This window comes from Pyrus communis, chromosome 15, assembly GCF_041283825.1.
Source record: "Pyrus communis isolate YQ-2024b chromosome 15, ASM4128382v1, whole genome shotgun sequence".
NCBI lineage: Eukaryota > Viridiplantae > Streptophyta > Magnoliopsida > Rosales > Rosaceae > Pyrus > Pyrus communis.
Window position 1 is genome coordinate 39439735 of NC_142579.1, and position 21435 is coordinate 39461169.

Consider the following 21435-nt stretch of genomic DNA (forward strand, 5'->3'; position numbering starts at 1 on the left):
TTTCATACAAATTGAAATACTAATCATTCATACCAAGTCAAATTAACATGCAACCAAATAAAATAAGTAACAAATCCAAAAGCAAAAAAATAAGTTACAAACCTAATATGTTCAAAAACTAACAATACAATTTTTTTGATTTCGTGTTAAGAAATAGACACATCTGGTTGAGAAGAAGGTAGGGTGAGTGTGTGTGGGAGGTTTCTACCCGCAAATGTGGTGATAAAAGGGTTATGGTTACTACTTGTAAACTACACCAATTATATTGCTACTAGTAGTTAGCAACAATTTAAATCTACAATAATATATATATATATATATATATAATATTTATTTTCAGTTTAGTATGGGATTACCGTAACATTGAAGAGACAATACTGATTCTCGTACCAAAATTTCGGGATCGGTTCAGTATTTCATCTCGAAAATTTCAAAAATTTTGGTTTGGGCCTTTTTTGGTTTAGGATCGAGATTTTTTAGTTTGGTTTGGAATTTAGAGAATTTTTTCCAGCCCTAAGAAAGATGGTCAAAGGGAAGGGAAGAAATGAAAATTTGAAAGTAAAAACAATTTAAAATGATTTTTTTTTTTTAAGTTTTCATTTTGTGTTTCTTTTCCTACTCCATCGTTTCTCCCATCCCACTTCGAAACAAAAACTAAAACCATAATAATTATGAAACGGATCCTAAGTCAATTCATAAGCTAATGGGCTCCATTCTTTCATAAACCTGGTATTTATGCTGTGTTCGTAGTTAAAAAGTCATTCAACTAAGATTTCTTTACTTCTTCAGGTTACTATGTTTTCATACTTGATCATGAGTAAGTACTAAAACTACTACCCTAGTTGATAACAGAGGAAGGAAAAGTAAAATTTTAGTAACAGAGAAGACACAATACAAGAGGAGAACTACGCCGCTCCCGTTATTGCTGCTGGGTTGGCTGTCGGGCTTGCTTCTATTGGACCTAGGGTTGGTCAAGGTACTGCTACACAAACAAGGGCCAAGCTGCTCGGATGTAATCATTTTACAGTACAGAGCATTCTAAAAGGTCATAAATCCCTGGCTTCAGGTCCATATATACATCGAGGATTACAATAAAATACAACCAAATAAAACTTCATGGTTCCGAAACCTGATCATAATTCAAGCCATGAATAAAAATAGAAGGTCGATTCCCTTGTTTTCACTGACGCTGTTTCTTGCATAAAGGCATTGGCGTGGAAGGGCCTAATTGCTCTAACTTGGTACCAGAATTCTTTTCATAAACCCGACCAAGTTCTCCAGAAGTGACGAATGCAGCTTTAAGAAACTGCTCATCCTCCACAAATAACTCCCAAGTTCTCATTCATCAGCACACAATCCACTTCACCCTCACTAATATCAAACATAAATCCCATTAGGATAAGCTTGCTCAATTTATCTGCTCTAGTAGGTTTTGCTGGTGCCAAAAGTTCTTGCGTGAGTTCGATAGCAAAAGAAGTAAGAAACTCTAGATCAATTCTTGTCCATCGGAACCTGATTTATCAATGAGCAGCCGCTGTGAATCCTTCTCCCAAAGAACCACCTTTTGTTTTTTCACTTCCACGGTTGTCGCTGCAGATGGCATTAGTCAACAGTAGACTTGAATTGGTTTGTCACTCTTGTACACTGACAGCATAACTACCGAATTTGCGGCCTTGCGTCTGTCTCTTAGTGACATATTTACCTCAGGACCAGCAAGAGAAGCCAGAATAGTCATGACTAAACCCCTCCCGATCAATCCATTCCTCGCATCAATCTTTTCCCACTGCTCTTACGACTCAATGCCGTTCACTTTGCACTCAACTGACTCAGAAATCTTTCTAACTCCAAGAGATTCGTAGATTGCTTGTAGTCTTCCTGGGTAAATATAAGACAAGCTGTGACTCTTGGGAAAGCAAACAAACAGAGGAAATTTTTCACAGCCTGAGAAAACTTTCTTGAGTCGCAAGTCATCAGCAATGAATACTTCCTCTCTGCGGATTAGAAGTATTTTCTCCACCAAACATTGTGGCAGGTACTTTGGTCAATTTCTGCTTGAGAGTACCTCGTAAATGTTGATTCCAGTTGGCTGCAACATATTCCAGGTTCTTTCATGAATCTGACACAATATCCATTGCTAAATATCCATGGCTGCGAACTCACAAGAAACACACATTAAAATCCAATTCCTGCAAGAAAACATTGATATCGTGAGTTCAACTTGATAATCAAAAGTTCAATAGATAACTGGGTTCCTATACAGAATGCATGCAACTCAAAAAAGTAAAATGAGTTGAATAGACTGGGAACTCTACTATTATGCATTCAAAACAAGCGTGTATCCAGGGCTATACAGTTTAAATTTGAAAACCTATCTTTAAGACGAAAAAATGAAAAGAATTGCAAAAGTCATCTCCTAGAGATGGAAATTTCACATAGAGCTCAACTATTCAGTCAGAAATGAAAAAGAAAAACGAAATCCAAGACCAAATTAGCCAAAGGAATGCCAAAAGATCCTAGACAGAACATACAAAAATAGCTTGCTAGAAAAGGAACACAAATACAGAATCTCAAAAATAAAGTTCTGCAAAAACATTTATTTGGGATAAACAATAAGTTCCATCACAACAGATTTGATTAAAAACAAATAAAGTCCATCACAAAAAACGTATATTCAACATTCAGGTTCATGAAAAGGAAAAACTGCAAAGCTCAAACCCTTAATGCTCGTTTGATAACCATTTTGCTTTTTGTTTTTGCTTTTTTTGTTCTTAAGATATGGTGGTATCAAATCGTTATCAACCGAGCGCTTAACTACTTAGTTGCATTTTCCGTAAACACATACAAATGGGAAGGCTATTAGGGATAGCATTTCCATGTTCAAAATGTTTACATATAAACAGCTAAAATAAAACTATAAAATGAATCAAATGAAATAAAATTTTAATTTACCTTTTTCTCCAATAAAAGCCCTGCTGCCTCCTTCCCCTTCTTTGTAACGGAAAACTCGTGGCTTCGCCGCCGTCGCGCCGATGGAGAACAGCCTACGCTGCAGATGGAGTCCATATAGTGGCTGGTGCTCCACTCCCAGTTATGTCCTCCTTTGTCATCACAAATTCCCGCGTTGGTTCTACGCCTTCTTCGTATTCATTGTCTTCTGCATTCTGCAAATAAAAAACCCACAAATTAAAATCCACCAAAAATCAAACCCACAAAGCAAAATTCACAAAAAAAGAAACCCACTACTGGTTTTCAAGTTCCATTGATGCTAGTGTTGAAAAGTTTGAATTTTTTTTTAATTTTTTTTAGAAACAGAGCAAAAAACCCAGAAATTGTTTAAAAACCCACATATTAATTTCGAGTTTCATTGACGTTGGTCAGGAAAAGAGTTTTATAAAACGCAGCAAAAAAAATAATATATATAAACACCTGTATGAGCTCCACGAGAAAATGGATGTCTTTCTGGTGGAGTTCGGCTGAGAGGCTGGTGACCGCATGGTGAAGGTCGAGAATTAAAGGGCTTGCTTCTTTCTTCCCTATCAAGTACTAAACCTAATTTCTTCTATGTGACTTTAAGCAGAAGCTGTGGCTTTTTCATCTGTGTGGCTCCATTCTGCAGAAACCCAGTTAACATAAAAATTTAAGAACGATCAGTCATAAGCTCAGGGAGATAGAGAGATCACTCCAGCAAAACGATGGGGGAGCTTGGTTTTCTTGCTCTGGAGTTTCGGGTGAGAAAAAGAAAGAAAAGTCAACATTCAGCATGCAGGGCCGCTGCAATGGCAGTGATTGGATTTGCCAGGGAGCACTGTTCTAAAAATCTCCTCATAAATGTTTTGTCCCGATTAATGTCTAGTTATTTAAAAATTAAGAAATTGTGTTTAGACCTACTGAAGCGTTCATCTAAACCTGTTAAGACGCCCGTCTAAATCGTCTAGACATCCATTTAGCCCATCCAACCCCATTTAGGCACCTGCCTGCCTATGTTGCAACTCATTTAGAGAGAAAAAAGATAACTTTCATTTTACATTTTAATTTTTTAATAAATTGTAAGAGATTTGTTGTAGACTTAAATGAACATACATTATATGTTTGTTCTTTATATTTTCATTATGTTCCAATACTTCATAATATATATGTAATTCTATTTCGTAGTTTATGATGAAATTGTTTATATTTTAAATATAAACTGATAGTTATTTGTAAGAAATATAATAAATTTACCTAGTTCACCTAGCGGCCTAGGCGCTAGACCTCTTCTTGTCGCCCGACTAGCGCCTAGTGTTTTTTAGAACTTTGCCTGGGAGAAGCTAAAGAAAATTGAGATGTCATTCTAAAATTAATTGGTTTTAAATTTCTACTTTAATCGATAACAATAAGAGGCTCTTTTACTTTTGCATTTTTATATGCTTTTTACGTGACGAATTAAGTTATGAAAAACGTGTGGTTGTTGAGCTTTACACGTAAGCTAACCTATTTTGATATTATAAAAAATATTAAAGTTTTGTTATAAACTAATAGGAAATACAGAGAATAAGTTAACACTTATAAGCATCTGCAAGTTTTTTCTTTTATTAATATGAGATTCATCTTATCATATATTCTCATGTGTGATGAATTTTTAAATCTAACATATAAATAATATAAATAAAATAATATAAAATGCATGGGACTAGTAGACTTTACATGTGCGATAATTTGCTTTAACGAGTTAATCAATGAAAAGAAGGTTTATGCATGTACTGATGCGAGTATATTTGACACGACTTATCAAGTCCCCGGCTTTTTTTTTTTCAATAATGAAGAAAGGGTGGACTCAGTTTGTCTTGTCAAAAACTTTTCATGCAGGATTTAGATTTACACGATCTTCCTTCCTTTAATTACTCTGTCACCACTGTCTGCAACCTCAGCCAAGTTACCACCAAACCACCACCTTCTCCTAATTACTCTGTCACCACTTTCTCCGATGCAACCCCAGCCAAGTTACACCCACACACTCTTCTAAACCCATCTGCTCAAAAGTTGAAGCTCTGTTTTTTTTCTTCTTCTCCATTTTTCTGCTGGAGCACCAAAAAAATGCCAAAACTTTATATTTCTTAGCAGCAGGAAGGTATGCTTTTCCTCTCTTGAGCTTATGGCTGATCATTGTCTTAAATTTCTGCATTTCTCACCTTTGTAAAACTGTATTTTCTTGCTAGGTCTGCATGCTGACTAGGCCACCATGGTAAACGACGCAAATGAAGCTTTACGTTCCGCTAAACTTCACATACAAGAGATTAGGACCAAAAAGTTCTCAATAGCGAAGAAAGAAGCAAACCCTTTAACTCTCGATCTTCACCATGCCGTCACTAGTCTCTCTGCGGAGCTTTACCAGAAAGACATCCATTTTCTCATGGAGCTCATACAGGTATTTTCCTCTCTTTTTTTTTTTTTTTTTTTTTTTCAGAAAAAGTAAAAAAGTTCAATTTTTTTCTTACTATCGTGGGTGAAACTTGAAATTGAAAACAGTTTGTGGGTTTATTTTTTTGCGAATTTTAATTGTTGGGTTTGTTTTTTCGTTGATTTTTATATGTGGGGGTTTGATTTGAAAATAGAAAAAAATGGAAACAATTCGTGGGTATTTTGCTATGTTTCTAACAAAAAAATTGAAAAAGTTTCAAACTTTTCGATACTAGCATCAATGGAATTTGAAAAAAAATTATGGGTTTCTTTTTTTTTTTGTGAATTTTAATTTGTGGGATTGTTTTTTTTCTTGGATTTTAATTTTTGATTTTTTGTTTTGCAGAATGCAGAAGACAATGAATACAAGGAAGGAGTTGAACCAACGTTGGAATTTGTGCTGACAAAGAAAGACATAACTGGGAGTGGAGCACCAGCTACTCTGCTTGTTTTTAATAACGAGGTTGGCTTTTCCAGGAAGAATATGGACTCGATTTGCAGCATAGGCCGTTCCACAAAGAAGGGAAAGAGACGGCAGGGATTTATTGGAGAAAAAGGTAAACTATTAACAACTGAGTTTTATTGGGTTTTTGTTTCTTCATTAATTTTATTTGTGCATGCAATACACTAATAATTTCACGCATTTGACGTCTATATGTACAAATATATATCAAAATTCAGAATGAAGGAATCTCCGAATTGTTTTCTGCATCAGCGAGTTAGGAAGTTTCTGAATTTAGACCTTCTACCATGTTTCCTTCACATGCACACTTTCGACGTGTACTGAATGCATAATGTAGTTCTAATTTTAACCAGAGAGAGTTAAATTCTTCTGAAAAAGAACTAGTTGGTTGAGTTGTTTACATGCATTTGTTATAAGAGTTGAGTTATCAATAAGTGCCTTCTGAACTATTGGTCTGAAGGTGAACTGTTGAACTCATAATACTGGTTTTGCTTGCAGGTATTGGATTTAAAAGTGTATTCCTTGTGAGTTCACGGCCTCATATATTTAGCAACGGATATCAGGTCAGTTTTATGGAAGAACCAAATCAAGATTGTGGTATTGGTTATATAGTTCCTGAATGGGTTACTGGAAAGCCATATTTATCAAGCATATGCGAGGTGTATGGTTTCAACAAAATCTTGCCAACAACTACGTTTATTCTTCCTCTAAAGCCTGACAAGGTGGAAGCTGTGAGAATGCAGCTGTCAGAGCTGCACCCAGAGCTTCTCCTGTTCTTATCCAAGATAAAGCACGTATACGTACGTGGATGTGATCCACAAGAAGCTGATGATGTCTCCACAATCTCTATATTCAGTGAGACTGAGCATGTGAACTTGAGTGATAAAGGAGCCAATTCACGTGTTGTTCAACTTTCTGTGAAAGAAAAAAAATGTGATACTGACGAGTTGTGCAAGTATTATTTGTGGAGAGAGTCATTTCCAGTAAAACCAGGCAATAGAGTTAATACAAGGATGGATGTGGAGGAATGGGTCATCACCCTTGCTTTCCCATTTGGAGAAAGACTGAGAAGGGGAACGTCGTCTGTTGGTGTATTTTCTTTCCTGCCTACTGCAATGGTCACCAACCTCCCCTTTGTAATTCAAGCTGATTTCATTCTTGCTTCTTCACGAGAATCTATTCTGTTGGATGATGTCTGGAACTTGGGAATACTTGAATGTGTGCCATCCGCCTTCATGAATGCCTTCCAGTCATGTGTGAGAGAGCTCTCCCTCTTCCCTTCACCTGGTCAGGCATTTGAGTTCTTACCTGCTCAAGCTTCTCCGATTCCCACATTTGACGACTTAAGGGAGTCTATTAGAGTTAAATTGGAAGGTTTACAGATAGTGCCTTGTCAAATGCTTTCTGGCGGGAATTGGTTGTTCCTGCAGCCTAAACATGCAGTTCGGATCTTGCCAAAATTTAGGGCCCTAGTGCTACAAATGAAAAGTGAAGGGGCTTTTTCAAGTGGTTCACCTTTATTGAAGAGGGTCTTGCATTCGTCACTGGACCTTGAAAAATACAGTGCAGTTCTGTACTTTCTAGGTGTGGTATGGGCTAGTGGTCATTGGTACACAGAATGCATCAGATCCTGCAATCTTCTGATGGTATCTGATGATGTCTACATTGATCTGCTTGATTTTATTGCTGATAATGAGGTAATGACGTCAAAGCATATTTCGGTCATACCTCTTATTAAATACATCAATCGGGAAGGCAATTTGCAATTGTGTACAATTACCAAAACCGCGAAGGCGGAGTCCAAGATTCAATATGCTGAGGAGAAGGAAGTTCATACATGGCTGAACAAATGCAATATGGAGTTTGGATGTCCTGATAATATGTATTTCTTGCCAGATAACGTACAAAAAGCTCTTTTAGATAATCAGAGAAGTGTTGCCAGAAATAAAAAATCAACGCACGGGATAAAATCATCTGTCTGCAATTGGCTTTGCTACTATGCAGGAGTGAAATCTTGTACAGCATATGATTATGCTGTATTTCTTTGCAATCATGTAAACAAGGAGCCAGGTCTTGCACTTACACTTGCTAATTTCCTTTATCATGCGCACAAGAAATCCTTCCTTAGTGATTATGAGACTTCTTATCTTTGTGGAAGTTTCCCGCTTATTGATGGAACTGACCGTGTCAGAATGCAGAGAGCTGTTACCCTTGTCCCTGCATCAGGTAGCAAATGGGTGAAGTTGTTTGGTTCCCAGAATCCATTTGTTGAACAGAACTATGTTGATATAGGGAATGCTTACGCAAAAAGTAGTATGTTTTTGGGAGACTCGGTGCTTGAGAAGGAGCTTCTTAATTTTATTGAAAGGCACAGTAAAGCTATGGACTTACCCGAGTTGTCTCCTCCAGATGTGGTTTTAGAGAAAGCATCTCATGAACTATCTAGTGAGCAGGCCTTTTTGCTGCTTGATTGGATCAGATTACTCCGGACTAAGGGTTCATCTCTTCCGACAAAGTTCATTGAAAGCATTCGAGGTGGTAAGTGGATGAAGACATACTCAGGTTATAGTTCTCCAAGAAAGGCCATTCTACCAGATGAAGCAGGTAAATCTATTCTTGATATGATGAAGCATGTTCTGAAGGATGTCTGTATTATAGACCTCGAATTTTACATGAATCGGATCAATCTTTATCAAGATGAATTGAAATTTCTTGGTGTCGGGCATGGATCAGATGATGTGAGGAAGCTGGTTACTAATTGCTTAAAGTCTCTTGCTTCTCCTCGAATGAGCAAAGACTGCGCATTTTCTTTGTTGAATTTCATTAGTATCTGTAGAGGGCGGAATGTGATTGACAAGGATTGGTTGACTGTTATGAAGGAGAAGAAGTGGCTGAAGACTCATCAGGGTTATAGTGCTCCAAAGGGATCTATGCTTTTGCCGTCTGAGATAGAAGTGGAAGCCTGTTTGAAAATCACAAATCTTCCAATTGTTGATGAAACATTCTATGGAAGCAGATTAGGTTCTTTCATATCTGAGTTAACGCTACTTGGAGTTGCATGTGGTCTTGAGGAGGTGCAGAAATCGATTGCAGAGAATATGAATTTAACATCAAATCTGTCATCCATGACTGGTAGTTGTGGTTTATTGATTCTTAAGTGTATCAGATGCTTGGGGTCTGGGGCTGCAGGCTTAATTAACAGGATAAAATGTCAACCTTGGATGAAGACAAATTTGGGTTTTAAAAGACCTTCAGAAACGGCTCTTCCTGGTTCCCAATGGGGTTCTTTGTTCACTGCTCTCCAGGTTCCTGCCATAGATGCACTGTATTATGGGGATGCAATTACACATTTTGTTGAGGAGTTGAATGCCTTGGATGTTGTAGTTGATGATTCTGGAGCATCTAAGATGATCGCTGTCCAATTTAATTCCCTAGTGTCTTCTTCTAACCTAGCTCCTTCAACAGTGATGTCACTGCTAGGTTGCATCCGGGAACTGAGTCAAACTATGTCTTTATCGTCCCCTGAACTGATGTGGTTGACATCTGAGAAGTGGTTAAAAACACGACATGGTTACAAGACTCCTAGAGAATCAATTCTTTTTAGCTCCAAGTGGGGGTCAATCTCGTTCTTTGTTGATCTTCCTCTAATTGATGACGCGTATTATGGTATCGACATATATAAATTCAGGGGTGAGCTGCAGATATTGGGTGTAATCATGGATTTTGAACAAGGAGCATCATTTGTTGCTAAGGGTGTCCGCAGCCCTATTGAAGGGGAACTACTTAGTGCTGATGGTATGATGTCAATTCTAGAGTGCATTAAGCATCTGATGTCAAGTTCTCTTGATGAGGCTTTAGTGGGTGACTTGGTCGGTAATGTCGCAAAAGGCACGTGTTTGAAGACCCTGAGTGGTTACAAAACTCCAGAAGAATGTGTTCTTTTTGATCCAACATGGGATTGTATTCTAAAGAGGTCAGATGTGCCAAGCATTGATGAATTTTATTTTGGAACTAACATTCATGCGTACAAGAATCAGTTGAGAGATATTGGCGTGAAGGTAGATCCTTTGGATGTTTGTTCTTTTCTTTCTGCATTTCTTTTGTCCCAGACAAAAACGGCTGTAATAAGAAGGATTTATAGCTTCCTTAACAAGTTCAAGTGGAGTCCAACAGTTCAAGATAAATGCAACTCTCAGGTGTGGATACCTAATCCCGAGGGCACAGGTGTGTGGGTTAATTCTCAAGATTGTGTACTTCATGATTGGAAAAATCTGTTCGGCTCCTGCCTGTTTTGTCTTGACAAGTTTTACAAGAAAGAGCTCCTCCCCGTGTTTTCTTCGGCTTTTGGAGTTTCCGATAATCCTTCCATCAATAACTACGTGCAGCTATGGAACAATTGGGCCTTGAGGGATAAGTGTCAAGTAACTGTCAGAGAATGCAGCTCGTTTTGCGAATATATTGTAGACAACTGGAATCAAGACGTAGAAGAAAATCTGAAGCTGAACTTGATCAGATTACCTGCCACAATGTCCACAGTTGAAGAAATATATCTGATGAGTAGAGAGGAAGTGTTCATTGCTGATGACTTGCAACTGAAAAAGATTTTCTCGAGCTTCGACAAGGCTCCTTTGTTTGTGTGGATTCCCAACAGTTTCAGCGAGTTTCTTATTTCTCCTAGAAGGCTGCATCAAATTTATGAATTACTTGGAGTTAGAAAGGTCTCTGACTCAGTTGAGTGCAATGTCAGTAGCATGCTATCGGTGGATCATTGTGAAAAGGTTGATGCAAGAAACGGATTGATAGGAAGGGGTTTAATCAAAATTATTCTTGGTTTTCTTGCCGGTCCTGAGGTAAACATGTCAATGAAAGAGAGACACAACGCTGCTAAATCAATGGTTATGCTATCGGTGTACAAGAGTGACAAACCAATTCAAGTCTGTTACAGACTAGTTCCATCTGCAAGTACATCAGTGGAAGTTGAAAAGTTAAAGCTGGTTCTTTGGGAGAAGGATTCTCAGCGGTTGCTTATGGATAAATCTGGCTATGAAAATGGGAAAGATGATCTTGAATTTGTTACGTCTTTTGCTGACGAACTCGCACAAGGATTGTTAGCACAGGCAAAACCCACTGCAGCAGATACATTGAGTAAGATTATCCAAATTGGGTTCATGTTTCATTTCAATGAGAATGAAGTTGATTTTTTGCTGATGAAGCAAAATTTGGAGCGGTTAGTGGAGGATGTGGCGTTTCTCGACAGTGCATTCCTCTCTTCAGAAGGACCTTCTCGTGTTTACCGAAAGCGTGCAAGCAAGAAGTTGGAGCTTGTAGCCCCTTCCACACCAATGCTTTCCGGCAAGAAACGACGTCAGTGAAAAGAGGGGATTGACCCTGTATGTTTTCTGTGCTGTAGAATGCATGTATCTGAACAGTTTGCGCCGTATTTTGTTTGTGCAAAAGTTAGTGGATGATGAACTTCTTGAATCTTATCCGTGCAATTTTTACTTACTTTTCCCTCCTCTTTTCTTACCACTCAACCAAGCGTGTTATCATTGTAACTAGCAAAAACACACATTAGAGGCCGTGCCCATTTATGCTTTCTTCACTATTTTAACTACTCTAAAATGTATCCATTTTATATAATATATATATATATATATATGTATGTATATTTGTTTTTTTAAGAAGTTGGAAAGTATATTGGTGTTGTTTTCATGGGGACCAATGCTTATTTTATATAAATTTGATGATTCATATGGTGTTTCTTTTAATTAATAATCCAAGATAAATCGAACACAAAAACTGATAAAACTGGCAAACCAAAAAAAGAAAGAGTTCTGCAGTCTGCACAATTGGCAAAGTGTGGATCATGACCATAATTTTATCTTCTTACAACTGATCCACAGTAAATTGTAATCTGAAATGTGGTGGTGGGTTAAAAGGAGCTTAGTCAATTTCCACAATCCAGCCTTTCTTATCCTCAATCTGTCCCGTTTGAATTCCTACTAGGGTTGAGTAAAGTTGTGGACATGCAGTCCCAGCTCCCGTTTTGTACTCCATCCTGCACATGAGAGAAAGTCGGTATATTCTTTTCTTCGAGCGATATGCTAATATAATCTAAACACAGCACTTAGGTTCAGATGGAGCACATTACTCTAGCCGACTTGGCTATGCCCAACTACGTATATATTGCTTTCTTCCTTGTCTAAATAAAATAATCGAATTTTGAATGCTCCTATAATACTACTACCTTTTGCCTTGATATGTAATGCTGCCCACAGGAGCAACACCAACAGCAGTTCCAGTGCAGAACACTTCATCGACTTCACTCAATTCCTCCACTGGAATAACTCGTTCCTCAACCTAAACGCATTTGAAGGGCAGTGTTAGAATCAGTCCATGAGGGAGATAAGAAATGGTGTAATCTACTGGCATGGAAAATCACCTGGTAACCATGATCACGAGCAATTTCAATAATACTTCTTCGAGTAACTCCCGAAAGAATAGTCCCCGATGTGGGAGGAGTTGAAATCACGTTGCCTTTCAGAATGAAAATGTTGCAAGAAGATACCTCCTCCAGATTTTTGTTATGTACTGAATCGAGATATAGAACATCCGAAAATCCCTTGCTTTTTGCTCTGGTTAGTGCCTTCAATACCTACATATATCCAGTACAGGTTATAAGTTATAAAGTTAGTAACACATGAAAACCCTAATTCAAAATAGTCGTAATTGTTCTGCTTACTGGGGCATAATTGGTAATGGTTTTGACACCTCCAGCTCCGCCACGAGAGGCACGATCATACTCCTCCTCGACATATATGTTCAAGGGTGCAGAGCCCTCCTATTAAAACAATAATAAGTATATAAATCTTACTATAATTAACATACATAACGCTCGCGTCTGCGTGAAAAGTGTATTGCTAACCTTGAAATAATTTCTGACCGGGGAAGCATATATAAGGAATGTGTACTCAGGTGACGGTGCCAAGCCTAATATGGGGCCACTTCCTAGAAGTAGAGGCCTAATATACAAAGACCCTTTGCCTGGAGGAGGAACCTGTATTTCATCACGGCACAGATATGTAAACTTGTAAATAATTTGTACACAAATTCCATACTCCAGGAAGAGACTTAACTCGAAACAAATAAATCAAGTTTCTGACAGCAATTACCCAACGCTTGTTTGCTTGAGCAGTTTGCTTCACGGCATCAATGAATTGATCAACCGGCAGTGAGGGCATGCACATTCTTTCTGCGCCAATCTTCATCCGCATTGCGTTCTGGTCTGGACGAAAGAGAAGGAGATTCCCATCTTTCTTCCTGTGTGCTTTTGTGCCTTCATATATTGCCTGTTTACATTAAGCCAGCCTTTTTCAACTTCTCGAAATCTAATTATGCTTTCCCCAAAACAAAAATTCTACTTAAGCCTATATATCTCGAGCGTGTTTTAAACAATTTCGATTGAAAAATCTTACCTGTCCATAATTTAAAACTCCAGCAGCAGGGTTAAGTTCAATATTTCCGTAACGACTGAGTTGGCCTTGTTCAAATTTCCCGTCGTTGGAACATTTCATAACGTACATGTAATCAGTTTGCACTAAACCAAACCCGAGATTATCCCAATCCACATCAGCATACTCATGCTTATCAAGATCATAGCTGCACAAATTATGCAGAAAACATCAAAAAACATGCCAATTAACCACCCACCAACGCTTATATGCATATTCCCACAGCAGTGAATGTTAAGATAATCAATCAAACTGACAACCGAAGGTTCTGAAAGAAAAATACGAAGACGCTATGTGTTCGAGCATGTGATTTTCAATTCTTTTAGTTCATAGTAGCTACTAATCAATAAGCTATTTGCTTTATAATATAATATTTTCGAATTACTTCAAGAATTTATATATGAATGATAACGTGGAATACAAGAAAGTTTCAAGCTGCCAAATTTTGAAGCCATTCCTAATCATACCTGTATTCAAATGGATCACATGCTTGTTCTGCATTCGATGAAGCTACAGTTCCGAAGCAACGGTAAACTCCAAGATTCTAATTAACACGAGAAAATAGATATCAGGAAAGCTTAAACACGTGAAACATGCAATGTAATATATACGACTGTTTAGATAACGTGTAACATGTGTCGGTAGTCATGAAATGAAGAGTAATGCTAGGAAGATCACATTAGTATCACTTATATATCACTTGTCTGACAGAAGTAAGATCCACCATACAATTAGAGGTAATATAATGTCGTATGTGGTCTCTTCAACATTTTTCTTGAATGAAACCAACACGCATGTTCGGAAGTTAGACACCAACGAAACACCTGAATTGTGTTATCGTAATCGTGATTCTCCTGTAGGAGAAAGTTTGTATGAAACGTGGTGTTACTAATTTCCATGTTGTTATATGAGTCGTGTTCCAATTCATGTCTCATAAAACGAGCAGACGACATCGTTGATATTCATGGAACTCTAGTACGGTATTAATTAACAGATATGTGTGTTATGAAATGGATAAATTAGTAAGATTATGCGACAACGTAATAAAACATGGAATCTAAAACAGGGGAAATCGAAAACAGAGGAGGTGAAAGAATGATTAACCTTGGACGACGGAGATAATGAAGAAGCAACTCCAAGAGATCGAACCAACTTATGAAACCTTATCGTCCTTTGAATCATGGTTGGTGTTGTCTCTCTGTCTGCCTCGAAATCTCACAACCCAGAACGCGAATCTAGAATTTGAGCAAGAGATGGGAGAAGGGGGTTGGTGTGAGGAGAGAGAGGTGGGATAGGGATACGAAGAGAGAGTATCAAACATGGGGAGAAGGATGGGCGATGGGTCACATTTATATCGCGCCAAGTGAGATGAGAGAAAAGCGGGTGGAAAGAGCCAAATTGCTCGAGGATGGGGGATCCTGAGTAGAGCACGTACCCGTACTTGTTATATTTGTAGGCTCTTTTTATATGTAGTTGTATTAATGACTTAAGAGTTTATTTGAAACTATTTTTGAAATGATTGAAAACGTTTGTAGAAAATATATTTTTGAGTTTCAAAAAACTTAATGTATTTCCTGCAAGATGCACCAGTTATTGGCTTCACTTCCATTTTACTAAAGATTGGTTTGAAAAACAATTTCACAAAAACCTGGCTTTAAAAGAACTTCCAAACTAACCCTAAATAATGAACAGTCTGATTATAAAATTATTCTATGAAAATGATATAATAAGTTAGTGCCGGATTAGGTTACTAATTACATTATTTTTTTTATTTGTAATCTTTTGAATGATTTGAAATTATTACAATAATTTAAGAGGGGAGAGTTTCGAATATGAGACGCATGGATAAAATCAACACTTTATTCATTATAATATTGAACCACATACAATTGCATTTAATTTTACTATAAAAAAACTAAACTGCTTTTAATTTGAATGAATTTTTGTAAAAATCTATTAACACGAAAATTTGAAAAACGTTATTTAACTTACTAATCTGTAAGCCTTTGAACTCTAAATATGTGAGTCACTGGTTTATCACATGTTTGATAAACCTTAAAATAACTTAATAAAAACAGAGATGGAGATAACTATGCATGACAAAAAGTTTGGAACGCTGAGGACGCCAGGTCAGACCACGACATAAAAAAATAAAATAAAATAAACCTAATTATTGAGTGGATAGGATCATGGTGAACTCAGCTTGTCCTGCTGTCTTTTCAACATTGTCGTGTAGATATAATTAGGGTTCCGAATTTCGTAGATATTCTTATATAATCTTTTGTTTTTCTTTTGAACTTATGGCCCGTCGGCAACCACAAAAAAAAAAAATAATAATAATAATAATAATGAATGCTTTTTATTTATGAAGGCAAATAGTGAGTACTCCGTTGCATCTCATATATGCCAACATTTATAAAATCTTAATACGAAATTTATCAAAGTCGAAATACATTATTGAGTAGCTATTGATGTGATAATATATTTGTTTATTATGTTAGGAAGAGATTCCGAGTTCAAATTCTCCATGGATTATGTTGGACATATACATTTGGTGAACAAACTACGTCGTCTATATGTTCTACAAACTTGCCTAGTTTTTCCGTCGATGATGGATCCTTCCTACTTCAAGGTTACTGTCCCGCCGAATTCTGTAAGACCCATCTGTATATTTGAAAGCGCCCGGTGCAGTTTCTGAGACACGACACCACCGGGGCCAGTTTCAAGGTAAGACACCCTGAAAAAAGAAGTATTAACTCAGCTCTAGTAGCATAATCATCATACATAAATTATGAGCACATTACACTTTGTAAGACAAGAAGTAAATCACCTTTTATCGAGGTAAGTTATGCTGCGCACCGGTGTTAAGACAGCATTTCCAGTACAAAATACTTCATCGGCTTCAAATAATTCCTCAAACGACACAAGGCGTTCCTCAACCTGTCATGTATTCGATGTGAGGATCTCAACGAGTAATCTGATTTATTTGACAATCCGAGGGAAGTAGCGGAGTTCGAAACTCATAAAATCATGTTAAAAAGGTTTACTGCCAAGTATAAAACCAGTTTGCAACTGGAGGATGCCCAAACACATACCTGGTACCCTTCGATGCGAGCAATTTCAATTACAGAGTTGCGGGTAATGCCAGGCAAAATGGTCCCTTCGTGCAGTGCCGGGGTGGAGATTACATTATCCTGTAAGTAAAACTTTCATAGCCTCAGAATCACACAACCATTTTTTTCTTGATAACCAAAACGCTAGAGCTTCAATAATACCTTCACTAGAAAAATGTTAGCAGTCGAAGTCTCTTCAATGTATTTGTTGTGAACAGAATCAAGGTACAAAACATCAGAGAAACCATTTGCTTTAGCGTCCACCTGTGCCTTCAAAATCTATTTAAATAATTCACAGGTTTCATATCAGTCTTTGACAAGTAGAAGTGCATCTACGAGAACATGACTACAGAAAATAATATGAACCCAGCGCAAGATTTATGGGAATCAAGTGTAGTTTCTAGGTGATTTGTTAACACTGAGAATGCAAATTGACCACAACGCAGCAATAGGAAGAAAAATATCTAATAACGTAAACAGCCATCAACCGCAATGTGAACATGTGGTAATTAGCACTTACAGCACTATAATTTCCTATGGCTTTCACACTTCCAGCTCCACCACGGACTGCGCGATGGATTGCATTTTCTACCACCAAATTGATTGGTTGCAAGCCCCCCTGTTGCCATCAGTGAATGGAAACTACAATTGAATTAAATCCTCTTCGAAAGGGGAAAAATCACAAAACGTTTACCTCAAAATAGTTCCCCATTGGAGAAACATAAATCAGAAAGGTGAATTCTGGAGCTGGTGTAAGACTAAGAACAGGCCCATTCCCAATAAGTAGTGGTCGAATATGAAGAAAACCTTTACTCCGTGGGGGAACCTGTAGTGATGCGCTGAGCACCGTTATTAGAACATGCTACAGAAAAAAGGACTTCTCTTAAGAACAAACATGGTGTAACATTACCCAACGTCGATTTGCCAAGACAGTAGCTTTTACACCTTCCACAAACTGCTCAACAGTTGGTGAAGGCATACACAGGCGCTCTGCGCCCGTCCTCATCCGCAACCCATGTTCCTCTAGGTGAAATAGTAATAAAGAACCGTCATGTTTCTTGTATGCTTTCAATTCTTCAATTATTCCCTTGACATAAAAGAAAGTGAAATTATTTTCAAAAACTTTGATTTTGAAGATAAATGCATAGTCCTAATACAATGACAATGTAAAACACATAAATATCAAGATGCTAATGATGCCAAAATTCACATAAGCGCTTTTTCTAGAAAAACACTTCAAACACAATACTTTTAGGGAAACAAATTCCCCAATTCTGTATAAAACTTATTGTTTTCGAAGTGTTATTTCAAATTTACTAGCTTAATTTTAAAGCAGGCCCAGAAATCAAAAACCGAGGTCTAATAAAATAAGGGGTATTACATAATCGGAGCAGAGGACTGAGGACAAACCTGTCCATAGTTCAAAACACTGGCAGCTGGGTTGAACTCAATTTTTTCGAAACGTTGTAACCCGCCATCCATAAAGTCTCCATCTTTGGAACTTTTCATAACAAACATGTAATCTGTCGATATGGGTTTGTTGAATCCGAGCGTGTCCCATGTTGTATCAGGCAATTCAGAGGTTTGACTGTTCTTTTCGAAACAAATTTGGCAACTTTATGATAAGTAGAAGGACCACGTAGTGTAATTAATCAAACAGTGCAAGTTCTGGTACTGAATGAGAGGTGGTCCGTACGTACTCATGAGCGACACCAGATGGAGTGACGGCTCTGAGGCTTGTGGTGGAGGTGGCAATCGGAGCCGCCGACCGAAGCCAAGAAGGCCCAAGTAGAAGCTGCTGCTGCATCATCAAACGCATGCAAAGCTATTAATTAATTAATTAATGGGTATTTATAATCTGGGGAAAAAATGCGGCAAAAAGAAGACAAGATGTTACACAAAGTAGTGCGATTACTGCAATTGCATGCCTTGAGGGACTGAGACGAGGAGGATGGACTGGGAGTTGTTGGGAATGGGAGAGCAATTGAGAGGGTAGAATTGGAAATTGCCATCTCTGATCTCTCTCCTCTTCTTCTTCTCAGCTAGGGCATGCAGATTGCAGAGCTTTTTCTGAAGGTTTTGATCCGAAATTGCTTTTGGCTTTTGGCTTTTCGTGACAAGAACGAGGCTTTGGCTTCGGATCAGTGATCAAATTCCATGGATTGTCAATCGACACCTTTGCTGTTATGGCTTCGGATGCCCGCCATATGCCGAATACCCGCCAGACACGCCCTTCAGCTGATTAAAATATAATTAATTAAATCAATTATTTTGTGCTGGGCTTTGATTTTAGGACCAAAAACCCAATGAATGTTTGGTTTTTGGGTCAACCGGATTTGGCATTGAAGCCCAAAGGCCCAAACTATGTGGATCCATCATCCATCTAGTATTTCATTTCAAAGTTGTAAAATCTAGACAGAGTTGGCCTACGCTGAGAAATTTCAGCATAATTTCATATAGTCTTCTAGGTTATGTGTGGACTTCAATGGGTATGCTAGAGCTTGGGGGGCCGCGACCAACTTAAGATTGTATGTGCATGGACAGATCCAGGATGTTAAAATCGGGTGGTCGCTTACGTCCTTTGGATGTTAAATAAGCAAGGATAAACTCATTGAAGTTAGGCGTTGAGGGAATTGAAAAGGGCTAGAGAAGTTAAAGAGGAATGAAGGTTGTGCGAAAGGACAAGAAAACTATACCTAACCTAGTAACCTAGGTAACACATTTTTCTTATAAATCTCTTTTGGGCTATAGCCCAACCTAGTGAAGGTTGGATTTGCCTCTATGTATGTGAATCCGCCCTTGATGTTAGCTATATGGCAAGTCATTTTGTCTTTCTAAACGTTTGTTAGTCACTCTTGGCTAGTCAAGGGAGAGAAATAAGTTTTGCCGAACTTTGGTTTACTTTTTCGCTTTTCCTTAAGGCCCTGTTTGGTATCATATTTGAACATTTTTATCATTTCTCAAAACATTTCTTAAGAACATTTCTTGAAAACAATTTTCTTTAAAACTCAAAATTTTGATTGGTTTGCGATTTAAAAATTTTAAATCTTACGACTTAAACTAGACAAAGAGATCTAAATAGAGGGGGTCACAGGAGAGGGAGAAAGAGGAGAGAAGAGGAAAGAAAGTAATAGATGATTGAAGGAAAGAGAAAGAAGAGAGAGGATCGGATGAGATAGAGAGGAAGAGAAGTGAGAGAAAGAACCAAGATAATGAAGAGAACGGATTGGATGAGAGATTAAAAAGGTTATAAAAAAAAAAAAGGAGAGAGATAGATTTGGAGTGAGAGGGGAGGAGGGAGAGAAAACAAATGAATGAGTTTAAGTTTAAAAACTCTAAAAACTCACTTTTTATATTTTTAGAGAGTAGATTATATTTTTTAGTTAGTCTTGAGTTCAGTTTTTTTTTTTTTTTTAAATAGTCATACCAAACAAGTTTTTAAGGCCTAAAACTTGAAAATTATTTTTGAGTTTAAAAAAGTTGGATTCAAGTAGAGTACAAAATATGCTCTAAATAATTCAGTTTTATGGAATAAATAATTTAATATTCAATATTAGTTAATACTAGAGAGCCTTTATTGGAGTAGCATTATTGAAGTAGAGCTAGTTATAAACACTTTTGTATTATTAGGAATCAAATTTAACCAAACTTTTGGCTAGTTTCGCAAGACATGTTCATCAATATATCTTCAATTTTAACACGACAAGTCTTGTTAGATGGAACAACATTGCACATATATGATATGGGTTATGTACTTGCTACGTGGTGTGGACCTAGGTGGGGTTCATCTCATGCTGCAAGAAATCCAAAGTCAACCCATCCTCGACACCAAAACCCTAGCACCCATTATAGGAACCCATAAGTCACAATCATGTACCCATTAAGAAGGCAATCTTCATTTTAATATGAAGATTTGAAAACTCCATTCAATTTTTTTAAACAAACGATATATTATCTATTTTTTTAAACAAACGATATATTATCTATACTAAATGGTGGAAGAGTGGGTTAAGTTTCACAATCAGTGACGGAGCTAGAATTTTATAACAATAGAGTTATAATTAATAAGCATTCCAAAAATTGATCATACTTTCATTATATTCTCTTATTCAAAAAGGGGTACAAATATTCCAAAAAAAAATCGTATTATACACCAATATCATGAGTTAAACACACAGCAAAGAAGAACAGGGGAGATCTTTCATCAAAGGTGAAAACAATCCTTAATGAAAGTAAGCAAGTTGTACACTCTTACTTAGTTCTTACAATATTCAAAATGAGATTAACACTAGGATCAAATAAATTATCAAAAAATTAGCTCGAATGTTGTGTTTAATTGAGATTTTATTTTGAGCTCAAGAAGAAGAAGGATAGAGGAATCGAAGAAGAAAATAGAATGAAGAAATAGCTGTTTCTATAAAGGGGAGATCGGCATGAGATGAGCTAGTTGGGAGTGGAGTCGGTTAGGGAAAGAAAAAAAAAACTAATGCTCACCTCCAATATTACTTTTCTAAACTAATTATAGGGATGAAGACCAAAAAAACAAAGGGAAAAATATTGAGTTATTAGGGTCAAGTGCATCAATGCACCCATTATAGCTCTGCTACTGTTCACAATGGGTAAGCTATAATAATGTGGTTCAAATCTGTCTTTGGTGATAATTGAACTTAAAATTTCTCACTTACAAGTGTAGAGGAATAATACTAAACATAGTACTAAGTGTAAAAGAATATTACTAGACTATAGTACTAAGTGACAATTCCATTTCATTTAATCAGTAAAGAACTATTCAATGACATTTATACAATTAAATCACGTCAATCACAATTAAATGAACAAGAAGACGCATCCCGGAGGCGAACGCAAACACTTCATATAAAAACTTTTACTTGAGAGATATTCTGTTACAAAG

General features: G+C 37.2%; 3 protein-coding genes and 1 long non-coding RNA gene across 6 annotated transcripts; 1 reads left to right on the forward strand and 3 right to left on the reverse strand.

Annotated features, from left to right (window-relative positions):
• Positions 1 to 931: 931 nt before the first annotated feature.
• LOC148690995 (uncharacterized) lies at positions 932 to 3775 on the reverse strand. Its single transcript, XR_015957257.1, has 3 exons — positions 3427 to 3775; positions 2950 to 3161; positions 932 to 2186 (listed from the first exon to the last, which is right to left on the reverse strand). It is a non-coding gene; the product is annotated as an uncharacterized LOC148690995 (long non-coding RNA).
• A 1443-nt stretch (positions 3776 to 5218) lies between these two features.
• Positions 5219 to 11590, forward strand: LOC137712753 (uncharacterized). Its single transcript, XM_068451907.2, has 3 exons — positions 5219 to 5404; positions 5783 to 5993; positions 6398 to 11590. The coding sequence occupies exons 1-3, from the start codon at positions 5219 to 5221 to the stop codon at positions 11269 to 11271; spliced, it is 5271 nt and encodes a 1756-aa protein (XP_068308008.1). The 3' UTR covers positions 11272 to 11590.
• A 93-nt stretch (positions 11591 to 11683) lies between these two features.
• On the reverse strand, positions 11684 to 14851 carry LOC137744730 (branched-chain-amino-acid aminotransferase 2, chloroplastic). The gene is made up of 9 exons (XM_068484526.2): positions 14515 to 14851; positions 13878 to 13954; positions 13375 to 13558; positions 13072 to 13248; positions 12825 to 12956; positions 12642 to 12740; positions 12342 to 12554; positions 12147 to 12259; positions 11684 to 11957 (listed from the first exon to the last, which is right to left on the reverse strand). Exons 1-9 carry the CDS (start codon positions 14590 to 14592, stop codon positions 11843 to 11845), a joined length of 1188 nt encoding a protein of 395 aa, XP_068340627.1. The 5' UTR covers positions 14593 to 14851; the 3' UTR covers positions 11684 to 11842.
• A 1027-nt stretch (positions 14852 to 15878) lies between these two features.
• Positions 15879 to 19085, reverse strand: LOC137745256 (branched-chain-amino-acid aminotransferase 5, chloroplastic). Of its 3 annotated transcripts, none has more exons than XM_068485182.2 (10): positions 18452 to 19085; positions 18224 to 18324; positions 17934 to 18111; positions 17434 to 17610; positions 17218 to 17349; positions 17044 to 17142; positions 16686 to 16802; positions 16506 to 16604; positions 16241 to 16350; positions 15879 to 16147 (listed from the first exon to the last, which is right to left on the reverse strand). In XM_068485182.2, exons 1-10 carry the CDS (start codon positions 18533 to 18535, stop codon positions 16033 to 16035), a joined length of 1212 nt encoding a protein of 403 aa, XP_068341283.1. In that variant the 5' UTR covers positions 18536 to 19085; the 3' UTR covers positions 15879 to 16032. The 3 variants fall into 3 exon arrangements, with proteins under 3 accessions (XP_068341283.1, XP_068341279.1, XP_088541715.1); XM_068485178.2 differs by having other exon boundaries at positions 16458 to 16604; XM_088685589.1 differs by having other exon boundaries at positions 16458 to 16604; positions 18421 to 18557.
• Positions 19086 to 21435: the final 2350 nt, after the last annotated feature.